At 41.7% G+C, this 26,757-nt stretch overlaps 1 protein-coding gene across 2 annotated transcripts in view; it reads left to right on the top strand.

The window, feature by feature from the left end:
- The window catches only part of gys1 (glycogen synthase 1), a 36,935-nt gene extending 10,382 nt beyond the window's left edge, over nt 1-26,553 (top strand). For both annotated transcript variants that reach the window (XM_062957439.1, XM_003225232.4), the window contains exons 3-17: nt 5,711-5,892; nt 7,276-7,467; nt 7,983-8,168; nt 9,893-10,037; nt 11,397-11,514; nt 14,610-14,730; nt 17,960-18,066; nt 18,686-18,745; nt 18,962-19,040; nt 19,441-19,554; nt 21,031-21,157; nt 21,398-21,493; nt 22,888-23,051; nt 24,476-24,556; nt 25,958-26,553. In XM_062957439.1, coding sequence (XP_062813509.1) covers nt 5,711-5,892; nt 7,276-7,467; nt 7,983-8,168; nt 9,893-10,037; nt 11,397-11,514; nt 14,610-14,730; nt 17,960-18,066; nt 18,686-18,745; nt 18,962-19,040; nt 19,441-19,554; nt 21,031-21,157; nt 21,398-21,493; nt 22,888-23,051; nt 24,476-24,556; nt 25,958-26,266 — 2,081 coding nt within the window. In that variant the 3' untranslated portion in view covers nt 26,267-26,553. The remainder of the gene's footprint in view (nt 1-5,710; nt 5,893-7,275; nt 7,468-7,982; nt 8,169-9,892; nt 10,038-11,396; nt 11,515-14,609; nt 14,731-17,959; nt 18,067-18,685; nt 18,746-18,961; nt 19,041-19,440; nt 19,555-21,030; nt 21,158-21,397; nt 21,494-22,887; nt 23,052-24,475; nt 24,557-25,957) is intronic.
- The last annotated feature ends 204 nt before the right edge of the window (nt 26,554-26,757 follow it).

The raw sequence follows: 26,757 nt of genomic DNA, 5'->3' as shown, positions 1-26,757 counted from the left end.
GTGCAGTGTCCTAGTGGATACGTAGGTGACTGTAGAGCCCTTTTCTTGACCCATGTGTTCTTCCACAGTGAAGACATCCATTTTCAGCTGGAAGGTGGTTGGCTTGATGCACATTCCTCTTGGCATGTTTCTCCCTTTTGCCCTCCATTCATGCCTCTTCAAATTCCACAGCACTGCTGGTCACAGCTGACCTCCAGCTAGAGCCCTCAAGGGCCAGGGCTTCCCAGTTCTTGGTGTCTATGCCACAGTTTTTAAAGTTAACTTTCAGCCCATCTTTAAATCTCTTTTCCTGTCCACCAACATTCCGTTTTCCATTCTTGAGTTAGAAGTATAGTAACTGCTTTGGGAGACGGTGATCGGGCATTAGGACAACGTGACCAGTCCAGTGGAGTTGATGGCGTTGAAGCATAGCTTCAGTGCTGGTGGTCTTTGCTTCTTCCAGCACACTGACATTTGTTTGCCTGCCTTCCCAAGAGATTTGGAGGATTTTTCTGAGGCAACGCTGATGGAATCATTCCTGGAGTTGAATGTGACGTCTGTAGACAGTCCACATTTCGCAAACGTATAACAGGGTTGGGAGGACAATAAATTTATAAACAATTACCTTGGTATCCCTGCGGATGTCCCGATCCTCAAGCACTCTCTGCTTCATTCTGAAAAATGCTGCACTCGCAGAGCTCAGGCAGTGTTGTATTTCAGTGCCTATGTTGACTTTTGTGGAGAGGTGGCTGCCAAGGGAACGGAAATGGTCAACATTTTCTAACATTACACCATTAAGCTGTATTTCTGGCATTGCAGAGGGATTGGCTGGTGACTGCTGGAAGAGCACTTTGTTTTTGAATATCCTAAGAATGTATCGGTCTTATAGAATAATTCTATGCATATGCACACGGATCTAGGTTTTAGCCATGTATACTTTGAAATACAGCAGATCTCAACATGGAATTGACTAGGAAGGAATGCTCCAGGCTGTTATTACAGCTAAACGTGTGACAAATTTTATTCTGATCAACTGTTTTCTGGTCCCTCACTCCAACTGTCTGTCAATATTTCATGAACATGGATTGTGTTCGGTCTCATTCGGAACTCTCAGTGATTTTTTCCATGGCCCAAAGATTTCTTCTAAATGTATTTTTAAAGTCCTTCCGTGAACCCTGGAATTTCCCCGTAGCCTTCTGATTCCACCTTCTTCTACTTGGCTGGTGCCACAAACAACTTGGATTGTAATTGTGCTATACAAGGATCTCCTTCTAAAAGTGTAGCAGAGACATCAATATTAAATAACTCTTCCATTATCTCAGGGCTAGGAGTTAATGGTTCTTTGTATTGATTAATTACAGGATCTAAGATCTCTTGACTCTGTAGTATGGGCATTTCTGGGGGAATGAGACAGCAGTTATGCAGGACACACAAACTCCAGGATACCCGAGTTGTCCAGTATCAGAAAGGTGATCTTCATATGTACCAATCACAAAGAACTGAGATTGCTATTGGTATAACATTGGCTTCTGATTGTAGTTTTCCAACTTAGGTTTAGTAAAGGTAAAAGTTTCCCCTGACATTAAGTCTAGTTATGTCCAACTCTGAGAGTTGGTGCTCATCTCCATTTCTAAGCCGAAAGGCGGCGTTGTCCGTAGACACCTCCAAGGTCATGTGGCCGGCATGACTGCATGGAGCGCTGTTACCTTCTCGCCGGAGCGGTATCTATTGATCTATTCATATTTCCATGTTTTCAAACTGCTAGGTTGGCAGAAGCTGAGGCTAACAGCGGGAGCTCACCCTGCTACCCGGATTTGAACCGCTGACCTTTCGGTTAGCAAGTTCAGCAGCTCAGCGGTTTAACCACTGTGCCACTGGAGGCTGTTATATTATTACATTTCCTGCAATCCAGGTTTTATGGCTCTCATTTGCCTTGAAGCCATTTTAACATGAAAGACAGAGCTGAAATTTTATGGAAACACGCTGAGGCTAACAAGGGAAGCTCACCCCACTCCCTGGATTCGAATCACTGACCTTTTGGTCAGCAAGTTCAGCAGCTCAGCAGTTTAACCCATTGCGCCACCAGGGAACCTTAACTTAGGTTTGCATGCTATAATTTCAATTAAGTGAACAGTCTAGGAGAGTTTCCTTGGTCCATCAGACTTGACAGCTGAGGCTATCAGAGAGATGGAAAACATCAGATATGTCTCTTTCCATCAGATATGTCTCTTTCCATCATACCTGAATTCAGCAATAACCGAGATGGATATATACTAGCTACTTATGGTTGTGGTCCTGGAGGAAGAGGAAATCCTGTTCTGTGACATGTTCAATTGACTGCACTCACCTGCGTCTGGTTTATTCCACTTCCACCTCTTTGCTTAATCCATTCATTCCCCATCCTGATTTCATAGCAGAGGGTTTCTGAAATAACCTTAACAGTTCTAAAAGCTGAGTAATTCTTACCTGGAATTCTTAAATACTCCAAAATGTCCACATGGGTGGTAGGATAGTGATACTTTGGCTTTCTGATGGTTCAATGTACACAAATTTTGTTTCATACACAAAATTATTAAAAATATTGTTTATAAAATTACCTCCAAGCTATGTGTATAAGATATATAAAAAGCATAAATAAATTCCCATCTGCAAGGTTCTCATTTTTTGTATACAAATATTCCAGATTCCCCCAAAAAACAAAACTGAAATACGGTACACTTCTGTGTCCCAGCATTTTGGATAAGGGATACTTCACCTGTATTTTTCTTTAGCTATTCCTGGCACTTTACAGCAAAGGTCTATCTCAGTGGTTCTCAACTTGTGGGTCCCCACGTGTTTTGGCCCTCAACTCCCAGAAATCCCAGCCAGTTTACCAGCTGTTAGGATTTCTGGGAGTTGAAGGCCAAAACATCTGGGGACCCACAGGTTGAGAGAACGACTGGTATCGCAAGATTTGATATTTGTAGGTAGTTATGGAAGCCCCTTGATGAAGAGCGGGGTAAGAATACGGGTAATACTAATGATCATCCTTCACCCCTCGATAGGAAATTGGATCTCAACCTTGTCAACACATAACAGAATTAACCTTTAAACACTGTAGGCAATCTTTACATTAGAGATCTTGAGATAAATTGGAGAGAAAAAGGTTTGAGCTGCAAACTCTTTGAAAAGAGTTAGAGGAGTCATAAATATCAGTAAAACTCTCCTAGATCAATGAGCCTAATATTTCGTATACTTTTTCTTCATTAAAAAAAACCCCAGAATATTATACTGTAATATATTTCTAGTATTTCGACATATCCATCTGTGTGTTTCAATAATTCCATTTGCTCTTCAAAAGTGTGGAAATGGTGTTAACATTTGTGTGTTTCCATAAAATTTCAGCTGTCTTTCATGTTAAAATGGCTTCAAGGCAAATGAGAGCCATAAAACCTGGATTGCAGGAAATGTAATAATATAACAGCCTCCAGTGGCACAGTGGTTAAACCGCTGAGCTGCTGAATATGCTAACCGAAAGGTCAGCGGTTCGAATCCGGGTAGCAGGGTGAGCTCCTGCTGTTAGCCCCAGCTTCTGCCAACCTAGCAGTTTGAAAACATGCAAATATGAATAGATCAATAGGTACCGCTCTGGCGGGAAGGTAATGGCGCTCCATTCAGTCATTCTGGCCACATGACCTAGGAGGTGTCTATGGACAACGCTGGCTCTTTGGCTTAAAAATGGAGATGAGCACCAACCCTCAGAGTTGGACATAACTAGGGTTAATGTCAGGGGAAAACCTTTACCTTTATCTTCTGTAATTCCAGCTAACAAGATACAATACTGTAGCTGAAAAGCCTAGCAAAGATGTCTCAAAACAACAGAGTAAAGGTTTGCCAAACCATTTAAAGTCCCTAAAGTTGATTATAAGAAAACATTAGAGGTAAAGTTCCAAAACTAGATGCCCAGACGAAAAAGCCATCAGTCACCTGCTTTACCGTTGAATGCAGGAGTACTACCGTAGGATAAGGACTTCTGATCATATAACTATGTTACTGCTACAGCTGGGAAAACCTACTTTTTGGTTTGTAACTCTCAGAATCCTCCGCCAGCATGAGAACTAAGGGGCTCCTGGGAGCTTTAGTACAAACAGCCTGTTTCATCTGATGAATGGAGTTTTACCAAGAATTGTAAGCATGCATATACACAATATGCATAGTTGGAATACGATTTGAACACTGAAGTCTAAAGAAAGGAAATGTAAACAATAGTGCCATAATCGGGAGAGATCAGTGAGAGTACTTTATTTAATTTCCCTTTGATTGCACAACATACAGCCACAACACCAATCATATGTACTGTATAAATTCATCTGATGACATGGAAAATATTCCATAAAAACACAAAACATTTTGTTAGTCTCTAGAGTTCTTTCTAGTTGACCTTGAAGTTTGATTGATGGTACTGGACTGTGAAGTAGTTGTCTAAAATATTTGGAGGACCAAAGATTCTTCACCCAAGCAATAAAGAGAAGCAAAGTGGACCCTTGAAGTAATCCCTTCCTAAAAATGCCATTTCTCAACTCCCTGAATTTTGCCTTTTCTTACATTTCCGGGTTCTTGCATTCTGCAATGCAACTTCCAAGCCAAGTGTCTCCTGCTACATGATTAATGAGACTGGTTTTTCCTTTCCTTTCTTTTAAATTACCTGGCTTGGAAGGAGACGTGGTGAACCAAGACTCTAAAACTGCAGAATAAGAGACAGATTTAGTAAACCGAGCCAGGTTTTTAAAAAACAGATAGTAGCTAAAGTGATGGAACACTGTGTGTGCCTTTTCAGAAGAGATTTGGCACATAGCTGCATTGGGCAAACTTTCAGGAACTACAGGAATAGGTAACTGATACCTTGGTTAAAGCAAAGTATCTGTGAATACTTTCTGCTAGTATAACTTTCTGGGATAGAAATAATGTGATATGCCTTTGACTTGACTCCAACTTATGGCAACCCTTTGATAGGGTTTTCCTGTCAAGGGTTTGCTATTGCTTTTCTTTTAGGTTGAGAGAACAACGTGGTTAAGATCACTTTCTGGGTTTCTGTGGATTTGAACCGTGGTCTCCTGGAGTCATAGTCCAACATTCAACCACTATACCATGCTGGCTTCAAAATGAAAAACAGCTTTAAAAACAATAGTATTTATCAGTTGTGAGCAAAGTATTGGTTAAATGTGTCATATAGTAAACCAGTGTGGTTTGAGTTGGACTGCAACTCTGGAGATGGGGGTTTGAATTCCCGTTTGGATATGAAAACCCACTGGGTATCCCCTGGGCAAGTGATACTCTCTCAACCTCAGAGGAAGGCAAAGGCACCCCCCCCCCCCCGAACAAATATTGCCAAGAATACCGTGTGATAGGGTCACCTTAGGGTTGCCGTAAATCAGAAACTACTTGAAAGGACCGATATCATGGATTGAAGCCTCTTAGGGCTTTGGAAGTCTGCTGTTCTTGTAAAGGACAGTACTATGTCATCTCTAAAATCCACAACTGATAACAGCCTGGCTGTTACCTTACCGCTTTCCCTTCTGCCTTCCTAGGGATGACATATTTTGTTGGCTACAGGTAGGTGAAACTGCAGGTACCAGTCCTACAGGTATGGGGCTAATATTGTATTTAAATCAATAAGATACAGCATACACATATGTATAAACTTACATGCCTGCAAGAAAGAAAATAATTCTTCGCTTTGTCTCTTATATAGTTGGTGGGATTTACACGGTTATCCAGACCAAGGCCAAGATTACACTGGATGAGTGGGGTGAGAATTACTTCCTGATCGGGCCTTACCTGGAGTTGAACGTCCGCACACAAGTGGAGCTCATAGAGCCACCCAACCCTGCCATCCGCCGTACAATTGACTCCATGAATGCAAAAGGATGCAAAGTAAGAAGCTGGTGGTGACAAAAAACACAAAACAATTGAATTTAGGGGCTGCAGGTGCTTGATACAAATGGGGCACTGATACCTTTTTTTGTACATGGAAAAGGTTTCTGATTCAATCCCTGACATTTCCCTTTTTTTGCAAAGGAGATGTATCTGTGCCATCCCTCCTTTCTCCTTGGTTTCTCTCTTTTCACTCACCCCACACACTCTCATGCACTTTCCTGGCCAGGAGTGCTGCTCAGTATTTCTGCCCAGGCAGTTAGTTTGGATGATTCAGCAAAGAGCAACACCAGGAGAGCGACCTTTCACAACATGGAGATGGGGGTAACATGAACTAGAGGCTAAAATTAACCACACACAAACCCCTTCACACCTGGGGGATGCCAGAATGTGTGCGCTGCAAACTATCACTTGCAGCAGTCATATTGTTTAAATAAATTTTTTTTGGTCTTAAATCATGATGATTAACCTTATGCATTTCTGTAAAAAGTTAAAAAGCTCCATATAGAATTTTAAAATCCATGGATTTGACTCCGATACAGAAACGGCAAACTTGCCTCTTGGCCTCATGTATTTTGTGTGTGTGTATGTCAGGAGCAACTTGAGAAATTGTAAGTCGCTTCTGGTGTGAGAGAATTGGCTGTCTGCAAGGAAGCTGCCCAGGGGACGCCCAGATATTTGATGTTTTGCCATCCTGTGGGAAGATCCCTCATGTCCCCACATGGGGAGCTAGAGCTGACAGACAGGAGTTCACCCCGCTCCCTGGATTTGAACCACCAGCCTTGGTCAGCAGTCCTGCTAGCACAAGGGTCAAACCTCATGATACAAGCATCATCCACCAAAAACTCAGGATTCAAATTTTAGCAAGGACCTTTCTGGAACATATAGAGTCCTTTCTTCTCCCATAATTACTCTTATACCATCTCCAGGCTTCTAGATCTGTGAGTGTTGAAATTTCCCCTCCTAGCATTTTGTAAAACTTTTACAGCAGGGCATCGAAGCAAAATATTAGTCACCCTGCCAGATTTAACTTTTGCAGGTTAGATCAATATGCTCTCTAGGTCCTCCAGTGTGATTCTGTGTTGAATTTCTTATGAAGTTGCACTGAAGGATTGAAAGATTCTTGGAAAGGTTCCTTCAGATAAAAATAGTGTATTTCCTATTCACATTATTCTTTCACTTTCTTGAAAGGCACCACTAACCCCCACGAAAGTGGATGACCCAGTCTGTTTGTAAAACTAAAGCACACTATTTTGAACTTGGATTGCTTGTGCATTTTCTATTTAAGTGTCAAAATATGTGGTTTGATGGGAGCATTGTTAGAAATAATCCTTGGACTGAGTAACCGTGTCAGTTAATCTTCTGTGTATATCTCCTGTCCAGGTTTATTTTGGTCGCTGGCTGATTGAAGGGGGGCCCTATGTGATTCTCATTGATATCGGAGCCACTGCCTGGAGCTTGGATCGCTGGAAGACAGAACTCTGGGAAAGCTGCTCCATTGGGATTCCTTGGTACGACCGAGAGGCAAATGATGCCGTTCTCTTTGGCTTCCTTACTGCCTGGTTTCTTGGGGAGGTAAGGAAACACTTTCCTGACTAATTTACGTACTTATTAAATACAGTTCTTGGCCACCTTTCAAGATCATTGTTTTCTCAAGATAGCTAGCAATATGAATGAATGGAGTTCAGTGTTAAATTATAACAACTACTTCAGTTAAAAAACAGACAAACCAAGTGTGCATTTAAAGTCTAATTAAAAGCAGCTGCTAATGGATCCCTCTTGGGGCCACAAATAGAATGACTTCCCTCCAGAGCAGGCATAGAAATTATGTAATCATTCAGATGCTGTTGAACTGTACCTCCAGTGTAGCCAAAGTTGAACAAGGCTGGGATATATAGCACACCCACAGCTAGAAATCCAGATGATTTCCACCCTTGCACTGGTACCCTCAATTTTACTGGTTTTAGAAGCAGTTGATATGTGGGATCAGCAAAAATAAAATAAAAGTATTGGCATGTTCAAATTGTGTTAGCCTCTTTTCTCCCTTCAATAAAACTCCATTTACTTCTCTGCTTGTGTTCTCGGTACAGTTTTCCGCACAATGTGAGGAGACGCCGTTCATCATCGGTCATTTCCACGAGTGGTTGTCTGGGGTTGGTCTTTTCCTCTGCAGGATCCGGAAGCTTCCGGTGGCTACCATCTTCACCACCCATGCCACTTTGCTTGGGCGCTACTTGTGCGCCGGAAGTGTCGACTTCTACAATAATCTCCAAACTGTGAGTTTTTATGACTGGGGTTTAATTGGGATGGGAAACAGATAGATTTCTAGGCAAGTCATCCCTTGTTGTTGCCCTTCTGAAGAGATACAGTTTAGTTACTCAAAAATTAAGAAATTATTTGTATATTTGTTTACTGTAGTGTTATGTGCCTTCAATTTGGCTCTGGCATAACATGACCCTGTGTAGGGTTTTTCTTGGAAAGACTTGTCACAAAGTCCTACTTACGCAAGAATCATATTACTCCCGGGGCCTTTCCAAGCAACAAAACTAACAAAATGAACTTCAACAGGGACAAATGCAAGACACTCCACTTGGGCAGAAAAAATGAAATGCAAAGATGCAGAATGGGGGATGCCTGGCTCAACAGCAGTACGTGTAGAAAAGTTATTGGATTCCTTGTGGACAACAACTTAAACATGAGCCAACAATGCCATGTGGTGACTAAAAAAGCCAATGGGATTTTGGCCTGCGTAAATAGGAGTATAGTGTCTAGATGCAGGGAAGTCATACTGCCCTTCTATTCTGCCTTGGTCAGACCACACCTGGAATCACACTGTGTCCAATTCTAGGCATGCAATTTAAGGGAGATGTTGACAAGCTGGAATGTGTCCAGAGGAGGGCAACTAAAATGATCACAGGTCTGGAGAACAAGCCCTATGAGGAGCGGCTTAAAGAGCTAGGCATGTTTAGCCTGCAGAAGAGAATGCTGAGAGGAGACATGATGAGGGCCATGTATAAATATGAGAGGGGAAGTCATAGGGAGCAAGCTTGTTTTCTGCTGCCCTGCAGACTAGGATGCGGAACAATGGCTTTAAACTACAGGAAAGGAGATTCCACCTGAACATTAGGAAGAACTTCCTAAGTGTGAGAGCTGTTCAGCAGTGGAACTCTCTGCCCCGAAGTATGGTGGAGGCTTCTTCTTTGGAGGCTTTAAAGCAGAGGCTGGATGGTCATCTGTCGGGGGTACATTGAATTAGATTTTCTTGACTCTTGGCAGGGGGTTGGACTGGATGGCCCATGCGGTCTCTTCCATATTTATGATTCTATAGCATCTGTGGCACAAAAACGACATGAGGCAATTGCATTTACTGGCATTCAGAACAGTAATATTTTTTTTCTACATGAAAATGTGATTTTGAAACCTCACTTTACTGTGACATTTATGATGAGTGAGTTGGGTTGCTTGCATGCAACAAGCAGTCATTGGACAATGCCAGTGATGTTCTCGGTCATGAGTATGTCTGTGGTCCCTTTCACCAACCTTTTGGTTTTGTTTAGTTGTTTTGAAGAATATGTGCTCCTCTTTCCGGTGCCTCCTTTCCAAAGATGTATCAAGGACTTGGGTTGGTGGACATGGAAAAAGGAGATGTGACATAGATGAAACTTTTTTAACAGATAAAACATCACCAAAGCTGTTTTCACAAAGCAAGGCTGCTTATTGAATACCACAACAATTCAGTTTATCTCGATCCCATCTCTTGGGGATTAGATACAGCACTGTGAGCTAGGTGTAGAAGATATCATGAAGAAAATATCTAGGTCTATTTTTTTTTATAAATTCACAGAAAGTCTTGGAAGTCCTCAATTTCTCTTTCCTGCAAGATGGTAGTTTGCACCTAGAACTGCATCAGGTCTACCTTTCAATCTGTTTCTGCTCTATTCCGCTCTTAGGACTTTACAGGTGAATTTTGCTCAATTTTATTTGTCTTGTCCTTCCCTAGTTTAATTTGGACAAGGAGGCTGGGGACCGACAGATCTACCATCGTTACTGTATGGAGCGGGCTGCTGTCCATTGCACGCATGTTTTTACCACAGTCTCCCAGATCACAGCTGTGGAAGCTGAACACTTGTTGAAAAGGAAACCAGGTGAGTGGTATTTGTGTCACAGCTTTCAAAAGTACTAGTCATCTTTTGGGCTGCTGTGAGTTTTCCGGGCTCCATGACTATGTTCCAGAAGCATTCTCTCCTGACGTTTCGCCCACATCTATGGCAGGCATCCTCAGAGGTTGTGAGGTATTGGAAACTAGGCAAGTGGGGTTTATATATCTGTGGAATGTTCAGGGTGGGAGAAAGAACTCTTGTCTGCCTGAGGTAGGTGTGAATGTTGCAATTGGTCTGCTTGATTAACATTGAATAGCCTGGCAGCTTCAAGCCTGACTCAAAAATCAGAACAGTAAATAAGAAGCAACACTCTGAGATATGGGAACTAGGGGCAGTTAACAAAGAATGTCCCCAGGCAGAAAGTAGCTAGTAGATGTAGCCATTCAATGCAAATTAGGGTGATTAACTGGAACGTTTACGCTGGTCCCTCACCCTGGACGTCCCACAGATATATATATAAACATTCCTTGCTTAGTTTTTCCATACCTCACAACCTCTGAGGATGCCTGCCATAGATGTGGGCGAGATGTCAGGAGAGAATACTTCTGGAACGTGGCCACACAGCCCGAAAGACATACAACAACCCTCAAAGCCTGACTGTTTCCTGCCTGGGGGGAATCCTTTGTTGGGAGGTGTTAACTGGCCCTGATTCTTTCCTGTTTGGAATTTGAGAACTAATTCTTTTTTAAAAAATCTAAAATCAGGACAGTAAATAAAGAACAACACTCAGAAGACAGGGGAATTCCAGACAAAAACTTTGAGGCCGGGGCTTCAGGAGCCAGAAAATGGGATCCAGGATCCATCTGGCTCATGGGTTGCATTTTCCTAGTACTACACAAAATCAGACCAGTATGTGGTAGCTACACTCATAGTGTATATCACAAATAGATTCAAAAGAACATCACAGTATAAAAACATATTCTGCAATTTAAAATAATCTAGAGCTATGTTTAGTGTTTTGCTCAGCCTTCAGGGCTTAGAAACTTCAGGAAGCATTTCCTTAGGAGTGTGGAAGCTTGAAACACATGCAGCAATAATACACAATTATTTCTTAGGTTACAAAATCAGGAAATAGATATTCGCATTTGAAGCCTAAGTTGGTTGTAAATCATTTTAACTGTTGCTAATCCTTGTTTGCAGAATATTATTTATTCCCTAATCCCATCCATTAATTGAATCCACATTTAATTTGTTGTCGAATATCCCTCTCCATTCACATGTAAATACAGTGTCCCTGGTTGGTTTTTTTTTATGTCTGTTTCCCTTTTTATGGATGAGCACTTTCAAAAACTTAAAGAAATAAAACTCTTCTTTCTACTTCCCATTCTGCCATTCCATTTCCAGATATTGTGACTCCCAATGGTCTAAACGTCAAGAAATTTTCTGCCATGCACGAATTCCAGAACCTCCATGCCCAGAGCAAGGCGCGTATCCAGGAGTTTGTCCGGGGCCACTTCTACGGGTGAGTCACCATGGGGCCTAGTCTTTCCTCACTGTTGCAAAATCAGTTGAAATGGCTGCTCCAGGAAGTGGAGTTTTAAAGGGAAGGGAGAGGCAGGAACCAGTGGTGATGGATGTAAGAAGAATTTGGTTATGTGGAAATCTCTATATTTTGATAATAGGAAGAACTGACACTACCATTATTAAGACTGAAATGAGAGACACTGGTAGCATTCATCCTTCCTTTTGATCTCCACATCTATCCCTCTATGAGTGTATGTACACTGTTGAGTTAATACAGTTTGACACCATTGTAACTGCCATAGCTGAGTATATGGGATTCTAGGAGTTGTAGTTTTACAAGGTCTTTAGCCTTCTCTCCCAAAGGATAATGGTGCCTCCATAAACTACAACTCCCAGTATTCCATAGTATTGAGCCATAGTAGTTAAAGTGTGTCAGACCATATTAATTATACAGTATAGATGCACCCTCAGTTCGAGGATGTAGTTAGGTGTGATATGCAACCTATCCCAGGCTTCCTAAACTAGCCATCTCAATTAGGGATGATTCTGGAACCAGTCCCATTCTCACTGTTGAAGAAGACTTGACTCGTAGTATAGTCAGCATTTGTACATGGATGAAAGTAGAGGCAACATGTTGTCCTATATTCAATATAGACCTTTATCTGTGACTTCATTACCTCCAAAGTGTTATTGTTTGTGTCTTTGAAAGATGAGAAGTGGAAAGTCATGCTTGTTTTTCTTAAGATGCTTTCTCAGAAGTGACTGCTGTGGCCTCATATAAGTAAAAATGAAACTGTAATATGTTTCTGGTCAGAATATTGGTTTGTAACTAATACATAGGCAAGCCAATCTAAGGCAAAGTAGTATGGGTTTCATTGCAAATCAAGACTAAAATCAAGAGACTTGTGGAGTCTGAAACCGCATGCTTCTTACTCATGAGAAAAGTTATAGCAATAGTGGGAAGAGTGATGAACACACATTTTCAGTGGAGACTAAACAAGAAGGAAGCATTGAAAATATCCTTGGAAGAGAATAATCATTTGCAAATAACAAAGGATAGGTCTTCAAACACCTAAGCAGAAGTTCCGTGTTTGGATAGAAAGTCTATATTTGATTTGAGGTTGGTGGCAAACCATGAGGAAGGGAGACCAGTTGCCTTCCTGTCTTTCAAGTTCTTGGCTTCTATCAATAACCTAGCTTATGGAGAGGAGTAGGACTAGCATATCTTACACACCTTCTCACCCGAACATAGGATACCTGTCTCAGCCTGATTATGTAGTACATTATACTATGCTTTTAATGTATTGTGTTCAATTGGTCTGACTTCTTGTGTCTATGACATTTATTTAGTTAAATCCTTGGTTCTGGTTTATAAGTTTATTGAGTTGATCCATTATATGTTTTGCCTTGAGTGTTGTTTATTTGTTTTTAGCACTGAATGTTTACAATTTTTGTTTTTCTTGTGAACCACCCTGAGTCTCTTTGGGGAGAGAGGACAGTCTATAAATAATTTATTTATTTATTTATTTATTTATTTATTTATTTCAAAGTGGCATTCCCAGTCTGCACACAATGCTTTTTCTATTTTTGTTTGTTCATTTTGTTTTAATAATTTGTATGGTGCCTAATAAATAATACATCTCAGCTGGAATTCAGATTGTTATGAAGGCTCACTCAAGGGATTTTGTGTCAGCCTTGTGGTACTTTTTCCTTTCCTCCCTCTTTGAACAATTATGCAGAGAAATACCACTTTGGACCCCCCTCCATATTTAGAGAAAATCAGTAGGTATTATTTGTTCCATGAAAAGCCCCACTTGCTGAAATTCCCTCTTCTACACAACCATTAAAAGCACAGAGACCTTATCCAGTTTACTGTCTGGCAACCTTGATGCATTATAAATACAGGAATTCAGAACAGTATACCAACAACAATGAAATCAATACACACAAGGTAACTGTATAACACAGTCCTATAAATGTTTATATTGAAGCAGGTCTCACAGCTCAGAAGGAGGGTTTTCCTAGTTAAATAGACAGTGTGTTTCCCCATAACCATGGCATGGTACATGGTCATGAAAGATATAAAGACCCTGTCCAGTTTTCAATCTAGTAACCCCCATCGATAGCATTTCTTTCTTTTAAAAAATCAGCTGATCTGTGCACCAGTGTGAAAATGTAAGTATTATCTTATGACAACCCTATAGGAATCCTATCATGGGGATTTCTGGGGTTGAGAGTGTGTGACTCACTCAAGCTAAGCCTTGGAAAAGAACAATCATTGGCTTCCAAAGCCAAGTAGAGCATTGAATCTTGTCTCCAGGATCATACTCAGACCACAATGTGGAGTAAATTGGGAGCATGGGGCATACAACTGAGATTCAGATTCTTCTGTCTATACTAGAATACAAATATACCTCAGTTCATGACATAGGTGTATTCCTGAGCATTGCTTCCTCAACTGAAAATTGGGCATAAAAAGGAAGGAATAGAATAGGCTTCTACACTACAACAAGGAACAGAAGTGTAACATGTTTCAACATTTTTATCAAAACTAACAAAATTCTCATGTGAAACAAGACAGCAAGGCCAAGTAAGCCTTGCACAAGAGATGACTTGAAATCTTCTGCCAAATACATTTAGGGAGAATCTATGCTTTTTAAAAATGCGGAAAGTAGCTGGTGAAGCAGGCTTATTGGCTTTTCCTTTTTTCTGTTTTGCTATTCTTGCATGCTCAGTAAGGGATTCTGGAGTCAGCTGCTGTCTCCCTTACCTGTTGCAACCAGGTACATGCAGCAACAGTAAAACCAGCTACTAGACCAAAATTCCATTCTTTCCCAGCACAAATTATATTGTATTATATATTGCAGATACACTGCTGCCACCTGACTCTGGAAGACTGTGTTCTTCCAGCCTTCATTTCCTGTTTTCCTAATTAGAGAGAGGATTTTGCTTCAAAATAAAAACAAAAAACTTGAACTAGACCAAAGAAAAGAAGGAAAAGGAGCTGACTGGATGTAAAAAGTCTTTGCAGAAAGGATATTCTTTCTCAGGAGCCTGTATCTAACTCAGTTCCTCACTCTTTTCCTCTGTTAGGCACCTGGACTTCAATCTGGACAAGACCATCTTCTTCTTCATCGCTGGGCGCTATGAATATTCCAACAAAGGGGCTGACATTTTCTTAGAAGCCCTTGCCCGCCTCAACTACCTGCTGAGAGTAAGTAGAGGATTGTGAACAGTTGACAACCATGAACAGTATGGGATGAGAGCAATTTTGCGCAGTGTCAAATTTCTAGCCCCAAATTCAAACGGTAACCTCCAGCCTTTTTGTTTTGCTTCTGTGATAACACAGAATGGTGAAAAATGCCTCATGAGCCCTGACAAGCTTCCTTTGTGTGAAATGAAACATACACTGGCAACATTTATCATATGTCTTTCTCCCACTGAGCTCAAGACCGCAACCGTTTCTGCCTTCCTCCCTAATAATGTGCTCTGTGATTTCAATTAGGTTGAGAGACTGAGAGAAAGGATACGATATCACTGGACTGTTTCCAGAGATTTTATTTGTTGGGGGCACTTCTGTTTGCCCGAAAGCCACTTATCTTTTCGGCTTTGCCTATAATAACAATTTTTTTTTTGCTTCAAAAGCTGATTAGTTCTGGAGCCTGTCAGTATTCTTTTCTCTCTCTAGACTTCAGCTAGTTCTTGCATTGGTCCTAAGCTTTGTAGACGGGCCAAGTTAGGCAGAGAGGTGGAAACAGAGCAGAACCAGCTACTGTTAGCCCCTTCCCCTTTCTCATCCTCAGGAGGCATTTTGGTGCTCTGGGTTGGTATTTATTTATTGTTTCAGAAGCGAACCAAAGATACAGTTGTAATGTATTTTAAAACACAAACAAAGTTAAAAACTTGGCATTATATAAATGTCCTTTGACCAGTAGCTGGCCGCTTGGAGTGCCTCTGGTGTTGCTATAAGAAGGTCCTCCATTGTGCATGTGGCAGGACTCAGGCTGCATTGTAATAGGTGGTCTGTGCTTTGCTCTTCTCTACACTCGCATGTCATGGACTCCACTGTGGCCCCATTTTTTAAAGTTGGTGTCAGAGCGCAGTCTGTTCAGCACCTTCCAAGTCGCCCAGTCTTCTGTGTGCCCAGGAAGAAGTCTCTCATTCGATATCAGCCATGTCTTGAGGTTTTAGCCTGCTACTTTTGGACTTTCATTTGCTGTGGTGTTCCTGTGAGTATCTCTGTAGATCTTAGAAAACTATCTCTTGATTTAAAGCGTTGATGTGCTGGCTGATATCCGAACGGGATGGGCCGGAGATGTCACTGCCTTGGTCCTTTCATTACTGGCTGATACTTCCCAGCAAATGCCAGGTGGTGCAATGCCACCTAAACAGTATCATTTCTCCAGTGGTGTAGGGTGTGCATGTCCTGTGATAATGTGGCATGTCTCATTACACGCCACATCCACTGTTTTAATGTGGTGATATGTGTTCTACACTGGGCATGTGTATTCAGCAGCAGAGTAGCAAAGCGCAAGGGCAAATGTCTTCATTGTGTCTGGTTGTGATCCCCAGGTTATGCCAGTCAGCTTTTGTATGATATTATTTCTGGGTTGGCATAGTACAGGTTCATTGTCTGAGACCTTGTCTTCTTTCCAGCATTCAGCTCTCTCACCTGCCTTCCAGCAAAAAAGTACTTGACTGCAGGGCTTTTCCCTTCAAGAGAACAAAGAAAGCCCAGCCGGCATGGACGTTTGGTGCCCTCCCTCCTTCCCTCCTAGAAAGTGGCTGCCTAGCAACCTTCCTTTTGCTCTGTCAAAGGGATCTGCTCACTTTGCTTCTCTTCTGGGAGAACAAAGAGAACTGCCTGCATATGGTGCCCTCCCGCCTCCTGCAAACCAATTACACAGCAACCTCTTCAATGCTGTTGTTAAAAGGAACTGCCCAGGTAGTTCTTTTTGGGGGGTAACTGAAGGGATTTCCATTTTTGGCAAGGATTCCCTTTTTGTTTTACACTTCGGTTTCTATTGCTCTGAAAATGCAGAAAAGGCTTCTTACTATTGCATCTCTTATTGTTTCTTGAAAGAAGCCAACAACTCAAAATCAGTATTTTCCTTCAGTTCTTCCTTGCAACCTGCTTCTAAGGGAAATAACTGCCAGAGGCTATAAGAGAAGAGATTGGCAGGAAGTGTTTTCAGCTCACGCTCCATCTCTTTTCTGGATCCAAACCACTGACCAGTCTGTAAAGCTGTGTTTCCCAACCTTTGGTTCTCCGGGTGTTTTAGATTTCGGCTCCCACAATTCAAGCAACTGGTAAGCTGGCTAGGATTTCTGGGAGTTGAAATCCAAAACAACTGGAGGACCAAAGGTTGGGAACCACATAACTCCTATATAGGTTATAGTGTGATAACAAACATACATTTTAATATGTCCAGCTTAAAATGATCGCTAGTCAAATTCATGCATATCCAAGGATGGTCACCATGCTCACCCCATGAGCAAAGACAAAAACTAGCAGAGAAGTGAAAAACTTTTGGCAAGTGTTTTGGGGGAAACTCCCCTTTTGGGCAATTCAGTTCATAATAATAATATTTTGTTTATACCCCACCACCATCTCCCAGAGGGACTCAGGGCAGCTTACAAAACGCTCAAAGGTGCAAAACACACAAAATACAACATAAATATCTCACGTCACAAAACCCCCTGGTTAAAATCAGTAAAATACAACAATAGTTGCAGGTATAAAACAACAATAATCAATCTCAGTCATGTAAAGTGCTTAGTGAATCTATGGGTCCTCACGTATATTCATTGAAAGAATCTAAATATTTTTCAATTGTGTACGGAAGGCTTGAAGAGTGGGGGCTAGCCTGATCTCCCTCTGGAGAGCATTGCAAAGATGGGGGGAGGGGGGCACTGAGAATGCCCTCTCTCTCGTCCCCACCAACCACACTTGAGACAGAGGTGAGACCAAGAGGAAGGTCTACATGGTAGATCTTCGTGCCCGTGTCGGTTCGTAGAAAGAGATGCGGTCTCGAAGATAGGCTGGACCCGAAGTAATAACCTGCACTTTGAATTGGGTCTGGAAACTCATTGGCAGCCATGTGACTCCCTTACCATTCTGGCAAGGTCTGTCATGATGTTGACCTTTTCTTGAATTAATGCTGAGCCAAGTATGCGCATATTATTTCCACAAACTTGCAAGGATGTTTTACAAGAACAAAAATCTGTCTATGAGCCATTATTACCACACTTCTCTGTGCATGTCAAGAGTTATTAAGGTGGTGCCCTGAATGAATGGTGAAGCCTTAGAATTGTTGTGGACTTCCTTTCATGTTTGCAATGTTGTGGAATTGGCAGGTAGTGGTGAGTATAAGGCAGAAATCCTTTGGACAGAAGCAGGAGGAACAGGTCATGGCTGACTCTTGGGCCTTTTCTCTTCATAGGTAAATGGTAGCCAGACAACAGTAGTGGCCTTCTTCATTATGCCAGCCAGGACCAACAACTTCAATGTTGAGACTCTGAAAGGCCAAGCCGTCCGCAAGCAGCTCTGGTGAGTTCCTATTACACCCCTTGAGACTCCATGCTAACTCTTCTCAGAAATGCTAACTCACTATACAAATACTAGGTTCTGGGGGATTGCGGTGCACATAATATCTTCTACTTGAAAATTAACTACATCTCGCTCACTTTATAGCAGATATTTTAGACCACAACTCCCCGGTCCTTGCTGTGTGCAAGGATTAAGACTTGTAGCCAAGTATTTAGAATATCAGATGTTCTCCATCACTGTTGTATAGGAAGTATTGAAGTCCTTATACTGATCTACTTCTACCACTTCCTTGTTCACTTGTTCTTGTTATGTGTCTCCAAGTAATTTCCAATTTCTGGAGAATCTATCAAATAGTTTTCTGGGGCCGAGAGTGTGGTATCAGGCACTGAGTTTTTATGACCAACAGTGGATTGAACTCCGTTCTCCAAAATTGTTGTCCAACATTCATACCACAGAACCACTCTGGCTCTCCCCCAATTTGCTTCGCCTCCCTTTTCTCTCTCATAAGAGGAATTCCATAAATCCTATATTTGCTTATCAGTCTTAGTTCCTGATTTTTAAGCATTATTTCTGTATTTATCCACAATCATTCTCTTCCCTTCCCGTTTTTTCTCCTTAGGGATACAGCTAATGCAGTGAAAGAAAAGTTTGGCAAAAAGCTCTACGAGTCACTCCTTGTGTAAGTGGCTTCTTGTGAGAAAGCGTCAAGAGAGTGGGTTATTGGGATGCCAGGGCTACAATGGGTATTGCCTTAGGGTTTACCCTACACCGTCTGTGTTTGACGAACCTTAATTCTTGAATAGATATCTAAAAACTATTTGTGTGGGGCTGAAGAAGTCTCTCACACACTAATTATGTTCACTCCTATTAAGCTCTGCTTACTTTTATATTTCAGAGGGAATCTTCCTGATATGAACAAAATGCTGGACAAGGAGGATTTCACGATGATGAAGAGAGCCATCTTTGCCACCCAGGTATTCGGATGTATGAATGAAAGACCTATAAGCGGTTAGGTTGTCCAAGGAAAGTTAAGCTAGAAACCCCTTGAATATGGTGTTGCCAGATGAAGCAGACATAAATTTCTGCATGTCTAAAATATTTCTCAGTGCCTGACTCCTGGCTGGTTCAAATTGAAGGAGGTCCATTAAAACTGAGATATTAGCTTATAATAGTTTGGATGATATGTGTTGTCGAAGGCTTTCTTGGCCAGAATCACTGGGTTGCTGGAGTGAGAGGAACATAGATACTGTATTCAGGATAAGGAGAAGGCATTGGAATTACAGCAACAGTGAGGACCACAACTTTTCTATTTTTCATCATTTTAGCTTTTAAATCATGACTACTGAGACCTGTCTTCTTTTCCTCCCTAACCAGCGCCAGTCTTTTCCCCCAATCTGCACCCATAACATGCTGGATGATTCCACCGACCCCATTCTCAACAGCATCCGCCGCATTGGCCTTTTTAACAGCAGTGCCGATCGCGTCAAGGTGAGTGACAGAGGTCTGGCTATAATACAAAAGCAGTGAGAATACCTGAATATTACTTGCAATCAAAGGATGAGTTGCAATTCAGCTGATATTGGGAGTTTTTCACATTCCTGTCTATTACAATTTTGTCTTGGTCATGATCGTTTTTTTGCCTTGCGTAGCTCAATGACTAGAAACCTTTTGAAACCTGGGGACCCATTATTGGACCTAAATATGCATTCTTGGACACCATCCCTCGTGGGTTTATTTGTTTTTCTGCTGGGAGGGCGCGGTTGTAGTTGTTGGGCTCCTAGTATAACCTAATTGGGACTCAGGTTTGAGTCCTTCAATCCAAAACTATCCAAAGCATAAATATCAGGTTTACACTTGGGTTCTGTCTCCAAGATACCTCATTACCCATATATATGAAATACAGGTACAGACAGTCCTATATATATATATGTGGATGAAGTTACACTTTAGAACCAATCTTGTTCGTAACATGGGGACTGTCTGTACCTCTATTTGCATATACATTGGTCATTATCTTGGAGACAGAATCTAAGTATAAACCTGAAATTCATTTGGGCTTCATGTACAATACAGACTAAAAGTAATTTCATATGGTATTTTTAATAATTTGGTGCATGAAGCAAAGTGTATGTACATTGAACCATCTAAAAGCAAAAGTGTCACTTTCTCAGCCACCCATGTGGACAGTTTTTGATTTTGGAATTCCAGATAAGGGATGCAGTCAACCCTTCACACTCATTGGAGTTAGGGGTGCAAGACTCCCGTGAAAGTGGAAAAACAGCAAATGGAAAAACACTATTTTTATCTGAGTTTGTTTGTTTATTTATTTACTTACTTACTGTATTTATACCCTGCCCTTCTCATCCTGAATGGGGCTCAGGGCAGCTTACAGTAGGCAACAATTCAATGCCACTTAAACAGACATGCAAATAAAATAAACATAAACATTAAAAACCATAAAGTTAAAAACATCTATACATTAAAACCAATTATTAAAATCACACAATCCAAAATCTTAGTCCAGGAGCCATTTCAGTTGTAATTGTACTTATTCCATATTCACATTGCACTGATATTACTGTCCGAAGAACACACCTCTAGGAATCTCTGGGTCTTTCAGCATGTCTGGTGGAAATTTACCATAGCATTGCACTGGAGGACCTAGATATTCATAGAAATAATGTATTAATGAGCGATCAAATCTGCAAAAGTCAAACCTACAATATGTGGAGAGCCAACTGTATATCTTTAAAGCAAGGATGGGAAACTCGTGCTCTCCCACATATGTTACTGAGCTTCATTTCCAATCGTCCCTTTTCATCCTGGCCAAAAGCAAGATATGATGGAAGATATATTTTAGCAATATCTGCAGATCCAAAGATCCACCACCCAATTTTAAAGGATATTTAAATCTTTAGGGTGACACTATTTTGTTACTAGTTACTCTCTCTTTTCTTCTTCCAGGTTATCTTCCACCCAGAATTCCTGTCTTCCACTAGTCCTCTCCTTCCAGTTGATTATGAGGAATTTGTTAGAGGCTGCCATTTAGGGGTGTTCCCTTCTTACTACGAGCCATGGGGCTACACACCAGGTAAGATTTCTTTGAGGTGAAGGTGGTGAGATATACTAAAAAAATAAAATGTAATGGTGCTTTGGCTGTACTTGACTACTTTGTTCCAAAACTACTAATGCAATGTATTAATAGTGTCCCCTCCCCATTCCTAGCTCAGTTTGCTTTCATTGCTCTGAATCTTGGCTGATTCTTCGTCTGACATTGCAGGCCTAGGAAGTAGCCACCACATTCTCAAATTATCTCTCTTTCGTTTTCTAGCTGAATGCACTGTGATGGGCATCCCCAGTGTTTCCACCAACCTCTCTGGCTTTGGCTGCTTTATGGAGGAACACATAGCAGATCCATCTGCCTATGGTTAGTATTAGGAATTGGGAACTGGGACTTTTGAGTACACTAAAAGGAGAAGGTAGAGCAGGTATCCATGGATCAAATCCTAATCAAAAAGACAAATCACCAAAGGGACAGCCTAATAGAGGTTTTATTTACCTAAATATTTAAATGATCGGTCGCTATTTATCTAGTTCCCTCTCCTCACCTATGGTGACATCTACGAAGGGAAGGAGATGGATTGGACATCATGAGCATGGGATTTTACTTCTTCTCCCTTACTGCCTCCAAGAAGGCTCTTAGAGTTCTGTAGCTATAGTTTTGTGCTCTCCCTCTCTTTCCAATATAGATACACAAAATTCTCTGAGTCTGTGGAATATATTTAGGGGACAACTTACATTCTTGCCAGTGTTGCAAATCACCAAGTAGATATCAACAGAGAAAAGTATATTGGAAATCTGGAGCCATAGTCTCCCAAAGGCTGTTGTCTTGGTTCAAGAATAACATATAAGAGGGATTATGTGATCTGTAAGGTCAGAATATGGGTGAATCTACACTATAGAATTAATCCAGTTTGGCACCATATTAACTAATTAATAATAAATAATAAACTTTATTTATATCCCGCCACCATCTCCCCGAAGGATCTCGGGGTGCCTTACAAACGTACTCCAAGGTGCTCATATAACATACAGCAAGTAAAAAATGGTAAATAAGTATAAACAAGTCACATAAAATTATAACACAACCCCTGTAACACATAACATGTATAACATAAAAGTCAAAATAATACAATTTTAAAAACATCAGTAAATAAAACTAGCAGCCATTGATTTAGAAAGTGCCAAGTGTCAACTTTGTATGGACCCATTAAGCCTTCTTGAGGTCAAAGGCCTGTTTGAACATCCATGTTTTCAGGCTGGAAAATACTAATACTATGGAATCCTAGAAACTAGTTTTCTGACGCACCAGCATTCTGGTATAGAAGTCTAAATACTATACTCCCATGATTTGGTGTCAAAACTCATTAATTCTATTGTGTAGATGCAGCCTTGATCACTATGTTCGCTTAAGAATGGGTATTCACTTCCAAATCACCTGCCGGCTTCTGGCAGCTCCATAAATTTCACAACTTTTCTTAGGCAAGGAATACTCACAAGTGGTTTGCCATTGCCTTCCGGTAGGCTGTTGGGAATTGAAGTCCAAAACACCTGGAGGGCCGAAGTTTGCCAGTGCCTGCTATAGGGTATTTAGGCTCATCATACAGCCAGGTAATTCAGGCAGAGCTCCATAGAGGTAGTTGGGCAGAGTGGCCTTCCTTTTCCACATCTATTTTATTAAAAACGAGGAAACATAGACCTGTGTTTTTTAAGAGGCGAAATAGGATGTGTCCTTTTAACCTTGTCTCTTAATTTGACCAGGAATCTACATCCTCGACCGACGTTTTCGGGGCTTGGATGAGTCTTGCACACAGCTGACCTCTTTTCTGTACAGCTTCTGTCAGCAAACACGGCGGCAACGCATCATCCAGCGGAACCGCACCGAGCGGCTTTCTGATCTCTTAGACTGGAAATATCTAGGCCGGGTGAGCTGTTTCTGCAGACGGGAGTGGAAGGGGGCTCATTGTTGACATTTTGTCAGCTTCTTCCTTCATGGTGAACTTGAAAAAGTTTCTTTTTTGGACTACAAGTCCACAAGTCTTCTAATCAATATGACAACATACCAGTTGAATCTGTAATTTGTAATAGAGATTCAGCATGGTGCAGCGGTTTGTTTTAAAATAGGACTCTAGGAGCACAGGGTTAAAATCCCTGCTTAAACCTTTTGATAGGGCCTCCATAACTCGAAAGTAAATTTAAAGGTACAAAGGTAAAGGTTTTCCGCTGATATTAAGTCTAGTTGTGTCTGACTCTAGGAGTTGGTGCGCATCTCCATTTCTAAGCCGAAGAGCCGAAGTTATCCATAGACACCACCAAGGTCATGTGGCCAGCATGACTGCATGGAACGCCCTTATGAAGATACATAAGAACAATAAAGTCTAAAAAGGAACTTTTCTTAATTTTGCCTCAAAATGCTGCAATTTACACATCTGCCACTAGATGGAACTCAGTCTAAACGTTGAAGCTTGCTTTCTGTGTGTATGTGTGCTTTCAAATCACCTTTCAACTTACATAAATCCCATTCCCATGAGTTTCATAGGGTTTTCTTAGGTAAGGAATCCTCAGATGTAGTTTTGCCACTTTCTTCCTGTGAAATATAGCCCTCTTCGTCAACTGTCTCTCATCCATGTGCTAACCAGGGCTGGTGCTGCTTAGCTTCCACGATCAGATTAAATCTGGTGCCTTTAGGGTAGTTAGCTTTTGCCTTCCCAAAGTGGGTTTTAATCCTTTTGTATACTCTCAGTTCCTCTTCTGCTTCTTGGAGCAGAATGAATGTGAGGCTAGGTGAAGGAGGGAAACTTTTGCTGAGTCTCATAATTTAGATAATACATTCCCCAGCCTTCCTTTCTTCTAAAAAGACAAGATGTGTGTTGTTCCAAGTTTGTTTATTTATTTTGTGTCAAAAGCATTGCATAACAAATACATTTTAAAATGATGGAAAAAAAGGAAATCACAAGCAACTAAATAGTTTTAGACCACTTGTTCCAAGTGAAGGCAAAGTGTATCATTTGAGATCCCAAGTGTGTCAATTGAGAGGAAGTGGGTACTATAAAGTATCTTTCTGAAGGGCATTTCTATCCTCAATGTAGTTCTCTTTTCTCATGGTCATTCACTATTCTCTGAATGCAGTAAAGACATAGAAAGGATCTCTTTATTGGATCTTGGAGTGCAGACAAATTTTTATGTTTCTAGATACAGAGAGAACCTTGCTGGGAAGGGGAGGTGTTGTTTATATTTCATAAATTCTAATCTATTTTAAGTGGAGGGAAGATAAATGGCAGGTAGATACAAGAAAGACTCTCTAATGCTCATTTTTGTCTCCTCCTACCACCCTCTCTTTCCTTTGCAGTATTACATGTACGCAAGACACATGGCACTCGCTAAGGCATTCCCTGACAACTTCACCTATGAGCCACATGAGCCAACAGCGGTGAGTATACACTCTATGATGGAAGAAGGAAATGTAGATCTTTATATGGAGGGACCGCCTTGTCCCAAAGTAGAATCCCCTGAATAGAGCTGGCCCCTTCATGTGTATATTAGACCCTAATCCAGTTTTTTCTTCGTTCTGAACATCCATCCACCTGACTCAACTATTGGTTTGCATGTTGCTCTGGTTGGTGGATCTCCTATTTTTAATAAACAAATGAACTAGAGTCAGTCTGCTGTAGTGGTGAGAGAGTTGGCCTTGGATTTGGGGAATCCAGCTTCTAATATCCATTTATCTGTGAAATTCATGATACTGTTCCATTATCTTTCCAGTGCTCCCTAGTGGCCTCTGCGCAGATAATGGAACAGTACCAAATTCTAATTTTCTGTGAGTTTTCCAAGCTGTATGGCCATGTTCCAAAAGCATTCTCTCCTGACGTTTTGCCCACATCTATAGTCTGCCTGAGGCAAGTGTGAATGTTGCAATTGGCCAAGCAGGAAGCAGCCAGGCTTTGAAGCTGCAAGGCTATTCAATGCTAATCAAGCTGGCCACTTGGAACATTCACACTTGCCTCAGGCAGACAAGAGTTCTTTCTCCCACCCTGAACACTCCACAGATATGTAAACCCCACTTGCCTAGTTTCCAACAGATCTCACAGCCTATGAGGTTGCCTGCCATAGATGTGGGTGAAATGTCAGGAGAGAATGCTTTTGGAACATGGCCATATAGCCCAGAAAACTCAAAACAACCCAGTGATTCTGGCCATGAAAGCCTTTGACAACACATAGTACCAAATTCACTCCTTGGTCTTAGGCCAGTCACTCCTTCAAACTCGTGATGCTACAACAGGAGTGAGAGTGACTCACGTGCCATTTTGAACTCATTGGGTGAAAGGCAACACTCCCAAGCTCTCTCTGCCTCAATTTATCTTTCATATTTCCTGTGGAAGGCCGTCTCCCTTCTTTCTTCCAAACCATGGGAGAGCAATATGTGACTTACAGACCCTATACAACATGTACCAATTTGGTTCTGAATCATAACTGACAAAGTAGATCCCACAAGCCAAAAAATGTGCCATAATTAGAAGAACAAAGTGGATGTACCAAGAGATTCCTAGAAAAAAGGCAGTTTCTCGGGAGGGGGTTGGACCATTAAAAACTATGAACCATCAAATATGAACATAAAACAACTAACATTGCACTGATCCCTAGGTTTCCGTCTGCTCCATTATTGTTGTCATGTTGCTTCTGGGATTCTGAGAGTTGCCTTCCCAAAAATAATTCCAAATGCTTGTTCTGAATGATTGTTTCAGGCAGAAGGATAGCAATGGAAAGCAAGATGGAGCTGTTTGATTCTCCCTCTTAGTCTCAACTCCCCTATGTTTGTTGTTGCTCTCTCCAGGCTCAGGGCTTCCGCTACCCACGCCCGGCCTCGGTGCCGCCATCTCCCTCCGTCTCCCGCCACTCCAGTCCCCACCACAGCGAGACCGAAGAGGATGATGAACGGTACGATGAGGAGGAGGAAGCGGAAAAGGACCGGCAGAACATCAAGCCCCCGGGCATGATGGGCCCCATCCCCGAGTGGCGCAAGCGCTCCAAGAAAGGATCCAGCGAAGCCAGCACGTCCTCCAATGCCAGCACCCCCACCATTCCCAGCAGCCCCAGCGACCTCAGCAGCCCCACCAACTCTCTGATCGAAGAGAGGAATTAGCTTGTGCCTACGCACTCTCCCGCTCTTTCCCACACCTCCCTCTTGCCCTCAGTAGGTCAGCTGGGTTCTCTGGTGCTGGATTCCTGAAAAGATCCACAAATGTAGGTTCTAACATGTTCCAGTTCTGAGGAAAGGCTTGGGATTGGCCTGTGTTTCTAATGCCAAGCTGAAAAATTGTCTGCTGTAGCTCAGGTTGTGCAAATGAGGGAAAGGGAGACGCTCCTCCATGCTTTGGAGTGGGTCTCAAGGATGTGGTTTTAACTCATTTCAGAACATGAAACACAACACCGAAACATACTCTAGAGTCTCATGCGCTGCCGTCCTTTTGGGAGGAGGAGATATTAAGGCATGTGTTGAACCCTGGTACATTTAAAAGATGTGGGAAAGAGATCAATCTGAAGGCTGTCGTGGGAGCCACACAGATGTTAAATCAGATGATATCTCATTCAGTACTTGTGACTGAACCTTTGGCTGGATCAGTTTGTGGTCTA

The sequence above is a fragment of the Anolis carolinensis genome, chromosome 6 (assembly GCF_035594765.1).
Source record: "Anolis carolinensis isolate JA03-04 chromosome 6, rAnoCar3.1.pri, whole genome shotgun sequence".
Classification (NCBI taxonomy): Eukaryota; Metazoa; Chordata; class Lepidosauria; order Squamata; family Dactyloidae; genus Anolis; species Anolis carolinensis.
This window is presented reverse-complemented; position numbering and strand designations above follow the sequence as displayed.